The sequence below is a fragment of the Hydra viridissima genome, unplaced genomic scaffold, assembly GCF_058129835.1.
Source record: "Hydra viridissima isolate aposymbiotic clone 2 unplaced genomic scaffold, HvirCarnegie_v1 scaffold_2, whole genome shotgun sequence".
NCBI lineage: Eukaryota > Metazoa > Cnidaria > Hydrozoa > Anthoathecata > Hydridae > Hydra > Hydra viridissima.
The window spans coordinates 27,539,600-27,550,824 of NW_028324301.1; the positions used below are offsets into that span (position 1 = coordinate 27,539,600).

At 35.8% G+C, this 11,225-nt stretch overlaps 1 protein-coding gene across 2 annotated transcripts; it reads right to left on the reverse strand.

Annotated features, from left to right (window-relative positions):
- Window positions 1-2,545: 2,545 nt before the first annotated feature.
- Window positions 2,546-9,824, reverse strand: LOC149892716 (uncharacterized). Of its 2 annotated transcripts, XM_090079235.1 has the most exons (5): window positions 9,752-9,824; window positions 3,683-6,502; window positions 3,385-3,450; window positions 3,070-3,126; window positions 2,546-2,913 (listed from the first exon to the last, which is right to left on the reverse strand). In XM_090079235.1, the coding sequence occupies exons 2-5, from the start codon at window positions 6,471-6,473 to the stop codon at window positions 2,594-2,596; spliced, it is 3,234 nt and encodes a 1,077-aa protein (XP_089935361.1). In that variant the 5' UTR covers window positions 6,474-6,502; window positions 9,752-9,824; the 3' UTR covers window positions 2,546-2,593. The 2 variants fall into 2 exon arrangements, with proteins under 2 accessions (XP_089935361.1, XP_089935362.1); XM_090079236.1 differs by lacking the exon at window positions 9,752-9,824 and having other exon boundaries at window positions 3,683-9,224.
- Between the last annotated feature and the right edge of the window lie 1,401 nt (window positions 9,825-11,225).

The window sequence follows — 11,225 nt, forward strand, 5'->3', positions numbered from 1 at the left end:
GTAATCGTAAAATATAGATGTAACAAAGTTTAGACTGCATAAAAAACCAACAACATAATAATCTACTAGGCATGTTTAAGTTGAATTAAATAATGTCCTTTGCGCAAATATAGGAAAGTTAGAGTAAAAATCCATAAAAAGCCTCGATACTTTGCTGAAGAAGAAGATGACTATATGCAACTTTTTAAAATTGTGAGCTATCTATATCGATTTAGGTCCTTTTTGAGTACTTTTTCAAAGAAAAGTTAGCGCAGTTTTCCCCTTTTAAGATTAGATTATGAAGCTTGACATAACAAAACACAAAACTAACAAAGGCAAGATAAAATATAAGGTAAACGCAATATAATGTATAGATGAAACTAAAGTTAGGCTGCATAAAACAAACGGGTAACAATACTCTTCTATGTATGTTTACATTGAGTTAAATAAAATCCTTTGCGCAAATATAGGTATGTTAGAGAATAAAGTGCATAAAAAGCCTCAGTACTTTGCTGTAGAAGAAGTGGATGAGTAGATACAATTTTTTAAATTTGTGTGCTATCTCTATCGAATAAGTTAGTTTTCGAGAGTTTTTTCAAAGCAAAATTAGCGTAGTGTTCCTCTTTTAAAATCTAGATTATCTCAAAAATAGATTTCGAATAGTTTTTCAAAGAAAGGTTAGCGCAGCTTTCCTCTTTTAACATTAGCTTATGTAGCTTGACATCACAGAACACAAAAGATAAAATAAAATATAAGACAAACGTAAAATGAAAAATAGATGTAGCTAAAGTTAGGCTGCATAAAAAACCAACAACATAATAATCTACTAGGCATGTTTAAATTGAATTAAATAAAATCCTTTGCGCAAAATAGGTATGTTAGAGAGTAAAAGCGCATAAAAAGCCTCGCTACTTTGTTAAAGGTAGTTTTTGAATAGTTTTTCAAAGACAGGTTAGCGTAAATTTCCTCTTTAAAGTTTAGCTTATGTAGCTTGACATCACAAAATATAAAACTCAAAAAGACAAGATAAATATAAGATAAACGCAAAATAAAATATAGATGAAACTAAAGTTAGGCTGCATACAAAACCAACAACATAATATTCTACTAGTTATGTTTAAATTGAATTAAATAAAATCCTTTACGCAAATATAGGTAAGTTAGAGAGTAAAAGTGCATAAAAAGCTTTACTTTGCTGAAGAAGAAGATGAATAGATGCAACTTTTTAAATTCGTGAGCTATCTCTATCGGTGTAAGGTAGTTTTTGAACATTTTTCAAAGAAAAGTTAGCCTAGTTTTCTTCTTTTAAGTTTAAATTATGTAGCTTGACATCACAAAATACAAAACTCAAAAAGACAAGATAAAATATAAGATAAACGCAAAATAAAATATAGATGAAACTAAAGTTAGGCTGCATACAAAACCAACAACATAATATTCTACTAGAAAAGTTAGCCTAGTTTCCTTCTTTTAAGTTTAGATTATGTAGCTTGACATCACAAAACACAAAAAGGCAAGATAAAATACAAGGTAAACGTAAAATAAAATAGAAGTCAAACAAAAGTTAGGTTGCATAAATACAAAAACTGCATTGCCAAAAATAGAATTTGTTGTCTAGAAAGACCTTTTAAACTTTGTTTCTTTCGTTTTTTGACTTAGTGAATCGCGATCTGGTTTTTCTTAGGCGCGCTTGTTTCTTAGTTGTTTTTTTTGTAAAGAAACTTTATTCAGACGTTTTTTTTTACGCAACTCCTTTAACATTATTTTTAACAAAGTATTCTTTTATACGTGTTTACATTGAAATAAAACCCTTTGCGTAAATAGAGATAAATTAGAGAGCAAAAGTACATAAAAAGCCTCGCTACTTTGCAGAAGAAGAATTGGATGGCAAGATTCGTGTGCTTTCTCTTTCGTTTAAGGTACTTCTTGAATATTTTTTCAAAGAAAAGTTAGCGTAGTTTTCCCCTTTTAAGTTTAGCTTACGCAGCTTGACATCACAAAACGCAAAAACCAATAAGGCATGATAAAATACAAGATAAACGTAAAATAAAATAGAAGTGAAACAAAAAGTTAGACTGCATAAAAACAAAAAAAAAAAAAAAAACATAATATACTTTCTATGTATGTTTACATTGAACTAAATAAAATCCTTTGTGTTAAAGATATGAAAAAATAGAGAGTAAGAGTTCATAAAAAAGCCTCGCTATTTTGCTGAAGAAGAAATGGATGTCTAGATCTTTTAAAATAAGGAACTTTTTGATTTCTTTTTCCGAAAAATGGTTGGAGCAGTTTTCCTTTTTTAAATTTCACTTATGCAGTTTAACATCACAGGAAATATTATTTTGCTTTTTAACAAACTCTTAAAACATCAGAAGTATTCTAAATGCAACTCTATTAAAAGTTTTCACAGAATAACAAAACGACTTCTTTTTTTTTTTTTAAAGATAAAAAAAAGTTTGAACTATCTTTAAATAAGAAATGTGAGAACAGTTTAACAGAACTTCTTGTTTATTATGTCTTTAGCGAAACAGATAAAAATATTTGCAAAAGCATAGATAAAACAAACTACACAAAAGGCCCATCTTTATTGCCAAACTGAACAAACTTATCTAAACTACATAAATGGTTTCACGATATTGCCATATTGAACAAACTTTTCTAAACTACCCTCTTTTTGAATTTTTAGCTTCATGTTTTTAATTTTGTCTTTAATATGGCTTTGGTAGGAGTACTTTTGCAAGACATGAATGAGCTTGTCACTGCTATGATTTGCCAAGATGCCAAGGTAATCTTTGTACGAGCAACTTGAGCTTACATCTGTAAACACGTCTTGCAAGATGTATGCCAACACCAAAGCTGCACATCGTGGAAAACTTCTGGTGTTGAACCATTCGTTGTGGCCAGGGCAAGCATTCAGCTCTTCAACTATTTCATCTAAATTTTACAAACTCAAGTCATAACACAAAGTGATTAAATCAAATATTCATTTGGTTCTGAAGTAAGACAAGATTTATTCTGTTTTTTTATTTATTTTTTTTTGTTGACCTTATTGTTTGCACTGATAGCAATAACTGGTTTTTGAAAGATTACCTAAATGGCATTGGCTAACTTCTGCTTTGTTTTCCTTTGTTCTTGGCTGAGTTGATCCTGAAATAAAATAAACCATGTTCATTTTTCTAATTCATAAAAACCATCAACAGTTTCTAAGTGTTAGAGATGATAACAAGCTGTGCATGATTTCTAACGGTGATGTTTCTAACTTCATCATTAGAAATCGGGTAGACACAACTTTCTAAAAGTGCACTTAGCAATGATGGCTAGTTTTTGTTAACAGTTAACCATCTGAAATTGTGCAAGAAGAGGTTTGTGTTTATATATCTTTGTATAAATTAGGTTTTACATTACCGATGAGTTCTTGAGTGAAAGATGGCATTTCCAACTTGATTTTTTTTCTTCTTGGATCTTTTACTTCTAAAACATAATCAGTTTTAGTATCATTCACTTGTATAAACATTTAAGCAATCACAGAATTAGTCCTGCAACAAATACATACACACTTCTGTGTTGTTTTTTTGTTTTGTTTTGTTTTTTTTACAGCTCTAACAATAACAAAGAGAGATGAGTTGATTTGGGCATTTTCATTTTTTGAAAGCGTGTTGAGATTTGCATAAAAATCAAAAATCAAAAATCAAAAAGAATTTACCTCTGGATGTAGAGGCAAGACTTTGGCTAAATAGGCTACCAACAGATTGAACAGCATAAGGTGAGAGCTGCTTTGCAAGAACAGTACCAGCCTGTTGGACAGGAACAGCTGAAACTGGATCAGATGAAAGAAACAAACTGGGTTTGGCCAATGTTTGCTGAAAAGCAACAAGGCTAGGAGTCAGAGGAACAGAAAAGACCTCTTTTGAAGGACAGAAAGCGACTTGCTGAGAAGGAGAAGCAGAAACAGGTTTGGCAACCACTTGCTCATTAAAGTAAACTGGAGAAAGTTTTGCATGGTGTTCAATAAAATCCGGTTCATCAGGAAATAATGTTAATGCAAGAGGAGAACAAGCTGTGCCAACAGGAACAGCTAGAGTCTGATCTACATCCATACAAACAGCTTGTTCGTTAGGAACTAGTTGTGCAAGAGCAGGGGATAGTTCAAGAACTGGACCAGCGATTGTTTGTTCAGATGGAACAGACGAAACAGGAGTTGAGGTAGGTTCACACAAGAAATCTACGGCATGGTCGTTGCTATCCTCTAAAGGAACATTGTTTTCTACAGCTGGAGAAAACGGAACCACTGTGGTACAGCTGAAAGTAGCAGCACATTCTTCAGAGTCAGAACCGGAGTCTAAATCTTCCTCAAAGATGTCCTCAACCTCATGAAAACCGTACTCCTCTGCATTAGTTTGGAGCCAGTCCATCACATCCTTCTCCTTCTTTGGTGGTCTCTCAGACTTTTCAACAGTCAAAGACTCTATGACTCCGAAGGACTGTCCGATGCCCAGGGCAAAGCGCAACTCCTCTGCAGCGTTCCACTGGGACACATAAAAGCTATCCATTGTGTTCCTGCTGTGCTTCATGTAGAGTGTAGCAAACCGCTCGCGATCTTCTTTGCTGTTGTTGGCAAAGTAAGTGGCTATCGAACCGCGAATGCAAGTGGGAGTAAGACGCTTCATGGGAATGTTTACTTGGCTTTTTCTGAAGCAGGACGTCAGGCAAGAGGAGATAGCAGAGGAACCCATCTGGTAAACAGGCACTCTAGTTGCACCGAGTGTCACACATTCGTCTTTGTTGGGTCTCATCGATGGAAAAAGGGGCCTGTAGCAGTCGCTCAACTCCAAAACAGTCTTGGTGTCTGCAGCCATGTAGTGAGAGTCGTTGACAAGAAGGTCTCTGTATCTCAGCAAATAAATATCGATCAACACTTTCAAGTCGTTCGGCACTAGAATGTTTTTGGCTCCGTACTTGTATGCTGTTTTGTAGCGCTCTTGCACAATGCAATATCCACACTCACTCTTCTCAGCAGCCATGTAGTCTCTAATGTTTAAAAGAGCAATGTTAGATTTTCTTAAACTGTTAATTACAGTGACAGAGAGCAGAAGATGGTTTCGTAGAGACACAGCATTGTCTCTAGTCGGTGTAAGAGACGGCTTTCTAATCGATTCCACTAACTGTCTTACGTATGCAGACTTGCCATATTCGTTCAGCAAACTGACATTGATGATGTTGATGCATTTTTTGCTTTTCACAAGGCTCCTCCTCAAAGAACGAAAGGGCCTCAGCACTTTTTGTAACTCCTCCACCTTGCAGCGCAAACGTCGGATGGCCTCATGAGAAAGTCCGAAATAGACATTCCTGGCTTCACTGAAACGAAACAGGAGACAAAGGTAGACAAGGCGGTTGTACAACGTGTGACAAGACATGGCTTTTGTTTGGTCAAGTTCACTCAGCTTGGAATTGAGCTGAATGTTTTTAAAGTGCATGGAAAAGTATCTATCCTCCAAAACGTTGGAATTGGTGAGAGCGTTCGGGTGCAGCGTCAGCGTGCTGTCACAACATGTCAATATTTCAACAACTGCATTTTTGTAGATCTTTGCTTGTGACAAAGTGTTGTTGTTGGCTACCACAAGCCACTTTTCAAAATCTCTGAAGAGCTCATCTGCTGACTGGTAATAAAAGTGAAAAGCATCTTTGTCCAGCTGAAACAAGAGTCTCTTATCTTCTGTCAAGACGGAGGAGTTGGAAACCAAGTGCTTTAAGGAATTAAAATCAGAGTCTAGGACGGATTCGGTGTTCAGCTCTTTGTTTTCTACAGAGGTGCAGTGGTTTGCAGAAGGAGCCTCGGACGAACCAGCAACTGATGAGGGCAAGCTTAAAAGAGGATCAGAGGAAAGAACCGGAGAAGAAAAAGAGGAGGAAGGCCCAGGAGCAGAGGATGCAGAGCCTGATGCAGACGCTTGTTCAGCTACTGGCTTAATACCAAAGAAGGCAGGTCGAATAAATTGAGGGACATAGAGCTTGTCGTTGTCGTATCGCTTTGCCTCTGCAATCTTTTGTTTGATCGTCTTGGAATCGTAGAAATGAGTCTCTTTCAAGTGTATGTCCAGTCGGTCGTAATACTTCCAACATTGCAAACAGGGGTAAGGTTTTGGACAGCCGGACTTGCGTTCGAGACGAGCATGCTGAAACTTCCTGACCATTGCAGAGTAAAAGATGGAAGCTTCATCCAAAGTCCAAGAATGATCTTTTTTAGTCAAGTGTCTTTTAATGCTTGTGGAGGAATGTTTGCACAAAGGCATCGGACAGCTAACAGCGTACCTCTTCTTGGTACCATAGAAAGGTACAACCCTGTTTACGGAGCCACACGCTGCAACTAATGCGGCCCTGACTTTGTTTTTGAGCTTTAAGTCTCTCTGTTCTTGTGACTGCCTTCTTTTCTTTTTTTTCGCTTTAGAGTTCGGAGAAGGGGCAACAACAGTGTTGTTTTCTTGTGAAGAAGACATGTTCAGGTGTTTGTTTGCAACGGTTTATGCTAAAAAAAAGAAGACAGTTAGTGAGAGTGTTTTTCTTCTGCCTGCATCCTGGAATCCTGGAATGTTTACAACTGCAGGGAAGAGCTGTGTTTTTTCGAATCCTCTGCAAAAGAGAAAAAAGAAAGAAAAGAGAGCAACAAGAAGAAACAAAGTTTCCACTAGCAAATGAAAAAGAATGAGAGCAACTAGCATTACATGCATGGTGGCAGCAGTGATTGCTATTATGAGAAGGAGAATGAGAAAAAAAAAAAAAAAAAAGAAACAAATAAATAAAGAGATGGAGTTTGAGAGGATCTCGCAACCATATGACTCAAAGAAAGAAACTGTGTTGAAAAAAGGCAAGAGAGGGCAAATAGAACTTGCTAACAAGGACAAATGACAGACATAACTACAACAGTAACAACTCTCATTGCAAGCATAATAACAACAGCATCAGCATCACTGACTCAGAGAGTGTTGACATAACAAAAAAGAAAACAAAAGTACAAGCCAAGTGGGGGAACATTAACAAACACTCATTGCAACTATAACAACAACAACAACAACAGCAACAGCATCACTGACTCAGAGGGTATTGATAAAAAAAAACAAGCAAAACAAAAACAAACAAAAAAACAAATAAAAAAACAAAACAAGCAAATTGGGTGAACAGTAACAACTCTCATTGCAAGCATAATAACAACAACAGCATCAGCATCAGCATCACTGACTCAGAGAGTGTTGACAAAATAAAATAGACAATAAGCAAGCAAAGTGGGTGAACAGTAACAACTCTCACTGCAAGCATAATAACAACAACAGCATCAGCATCAGCATCACTGACTCAGAGAGTGTTGATAAAATAAAACAGATTATAAACAAACAAAGTGGGTGAACAGTAACAGCTCTCATTGAAAGCATAATAACAACAACAGCATCACTAACTCAGAGGATATATAAAAAAACAAACAAACAAACAAACAAAACAAAAACAAAAAAAAAACAAGCAAAGTGGCTGAACAGTAACAGCTATCATTGCAAGTAAAATAACAACAACAGCATCAGCAACATCATCACTGACTCAGAGAGTGGTGATAAAATAAAACAGATTAAAAAACAAGCAAAGTGGCTAAACAGTAACAACTATAAATACAAGTAAAATGACAAAAGCAGCAACAGCATCACTAACTCGCAGGGTGTTGATAAAAAAAAAAGCAACAAACAAATAAAGCAAGCAAAGTGGGTGAACATTAACACTCATTGCAACTATAATAACACCAACAGCAACAGCATCAGTGACTCAAAGGGTGTTGATAAACAAAAACAAAGGCACAAACAAAACAAGCAGAGTGGGTGAACATTAACAACACTTATTGCAAGCATAATAACAACAACAGCATCAGCATCACTGACTCAGAGAGTGTTGATAAAATAAAATAGATTATAAACATGCCAAGTTTGTGAACATTAACAAACACTCATTGCAACTATAACAACGACTACAGCAACAGCATCACTTACTCAGAGAGTGTTGAGAAAAAAAACAACAAAAAAAACAAAAACAAAACAAAACAGAAAACAGAAGTACAAGCCAAGGGGGGGAACATTAACAAACACTCATTGCAACTATAACAACAACAACAGCAACAGCATCACTTACTCAGAGGATATTGATAAAAAAAACAAACAAACAAACAAACAAAACAAGCAAAGTGGCTGAACAGTAACAGCTATCATTGCAAGTAAAATAACAACAACAGCATCAGCAACATCATCACTGACTCAGAGAGTGGTGATAAAATAAAACAGATTAAAAAACAAGCAAAGTGGCTGAACAGTAACAACTATAAATACAAGTAAAATGACAAAAGCAGCAACAGCATCACTAACTCGCAGGGTGTTGATAAAAAAAAAAAGCAACAAACAAACAAAGCAAGCAAAGTGGGTGAACATTAACACTCATTGCAACTATAATAACACCAACAGCAACAGCATCAGTGACTCAAAGGGTGTTGATAAACAAAAACAAAAGCACAAACAAAACAAGCAAAGTGGGTGAACATTAGCAACACTTATTGCAAGCACAATAACAACAACAGCATCAGCATCACTGACTCAGAGAGTGTTGATAAAACAAAATAGATTATAAACAAGCCAAGTTGGTGAACATTAACAAACACTCATTGCAACTGTAATAAGAACAACAGCAACAGCATCACTGACACAAAGGGTGTTGATAAACAAAAACAAAAACACAAGCAAAGTGGGTGAACATTAACAACACTCATTGCAACTATAACAACAACAACAGCAACAGCATCACTGGCTCAAAGGGTGTTGATAAAATAAAGAAATAAAAACAAAACAAGCAAAGTGGGTGAACAGTAACAACTCCCATTGCAAGCATAATAACGACAACAGCAACAGCAACACCATCACTGACTCAGAGAGTGTTGATAAAATAAAATAGATTATAAACAAGCCAAGTTGGTGAACATTAACAAACACTCATTGCAACTATAACAACGACTACAGCAACAGCATCACTTACTCAGAGAGTGTTGAGAAAAAAAAAACAAAAACAAAAAAAAAACAAAACAAAACAGAAAACAAAAGTACAAGCCAAGTGGGGGAACATTAACAAACACTCATTGCAACTGTAACAACAACAACAGCAACAGCATCACTTACTCAGAGAGTGTTTATAAATAAAACAAAAAACAAAAACAAGAAACAAAAATACAAGCCAAGTGGGTGATTACTAACAGCGCTAACAGCAGCAACAACAGTGTCTTTAGAAACAACAAACAAGTACAACAGCAACAACTGCTTTTACAGAGTATAACAATAACAACAACATGGCACTAACAACAACAAAAGGGTTGGAATAAAAACCTGTAGGCAAAAGGAGAGCTGCATTCAGACAAGATCGATTACAAAGAGGCTCTTCTTTAGGACAGAGGAGAAACTGCTTTTGAGGGACAGAGGGACTTTTGTTGTTGTGGTTGTTGTTGTTGTTGTGCAGAAACCAACAAACTTTTATTACCGAGATAACCGAATATAACCGAAAGTCTTGTTTGCTTCTGTTTTGTGCCATCAAGAAGGGAAAACAAAACATCACAAAACAAACGAAGCAAACGAAACAAACAAACAAACAAACGAACGAAACAAACAAACAAAAAAAAAAAAATTAAAAAAATTAACAAACAAACAAACAAACAAACAAGCAAACAAACAAAAACAAATAAGAAAAACAGAAAACGCAGTACCGAAACCTCGCCATTTTTTATCCTTCCTCAAGCTTTCTCTGGGCGCCAAAGACCGAGAAAGTTGAGCAAACGTGACGTTGAGGGGGGGGAGGGGGGTACTTAAGGACAGCAGACCGACCAATGGCACGCTTAGGAGAGACCCACGTGAATGCTACATTTTCTTTCTATGTACGCTGAATCCGCTCAAAGTCTGGAATTTCCAGCATTCACGTGTCATCACTCCAGCCACCAGATTGGCCCACACTTTGCACACTTTCAAGACTAGAAACTCACTTGTGCTCAATTTGAGCAAAAAAAAAAAAAAACTAAGTCTCGCATGGCGACAACTTTTCCAAAAGCAAACAAAGGCAAACGAAGGCAAACGAAGAAAAAACAAAAACAAATAAACAAAAACAAAACCGAATAGGGAGAGAGAGAGTGAGTCGACTCATTTCTTTCGACTGCCTTAAACGAGAAGTCTAAAACGTTTAAAAGTTGAAAACTAAGTTTTTTAAATGAACTGCACCGAAAAAACTTTACGACAGTTTAGCTGGTTAAAAACGCAGAGGAAAATATTTTATAAAATTTAAGCGTTCTAAAGATGTCCATTTTTGTTTTTGTTTTTTTTATTTTGGTTTGTTTCTGGCTTGTTTCTTTCTTTAAATTCTAGCGATCGAGCATATTTGAACGGTTTCATCAACCTGTCGGCGCACGTGCTCGAGAGCTAGAACTTTGATTGCTTTTGTTGTTGAGAATTGAGAATGTCCGAGCAGGTTTTTTTATCGATTTCATCGCTTGTGGCGAGGCAAAAATCAAAACGCTTTTTGGACGAAAGAAAAGAGATTAAAAGGAAAAAAGAGAAGAAAAAAAAAACAAAAAAATAGGTTATGTGTTATGAACATTTATTTTCTCACGCGATGACGTCTAGTTTTGTTAGAGTAATTAAAATATGGTATCAAGTTTGTAATTTCTATCTTATTTTTAGTTACGGATAATTGCCAATTATGTCACGTTTAGTATACACAACGCTGTTTTCTTAATAGCAATATGATACAAACAAGTTATAAAAAAAAAAGCGTTCGCTCGATCTTCCTTAGTCAGTTGAACAAAAAGAAATTTTCACAACATATGATTGATTTGGTTGTCCTAGCAAGCTGTTTTAGCAAACGACTAGAGGTTGCAACTGTTGTTCATTGAAAACGAAAAATCTAGCGTCAGCAAGAAATTTTTGAATACATAATGTACACAAAAGTGGCACTTACAAATGAAAATGTAAAAAAAAACTGTTTACCTTGATGCCAGACTCGCAGAGATGTTGTCGCTCGTTGCTATCGACTGCGAACAGCTTTGTTGTTTTTCGAAGTGCCTCTTCATTCTACTTATAGCCGAAGTTTTGGCTTCGAAAAAAAATACGAACGTCGTTAAGCTCAACGAGCTGCTTTAATTGTTGTTCGTGCGAAAACGAAATGCTTAAAACGGATAAAAGTGTTGGCGT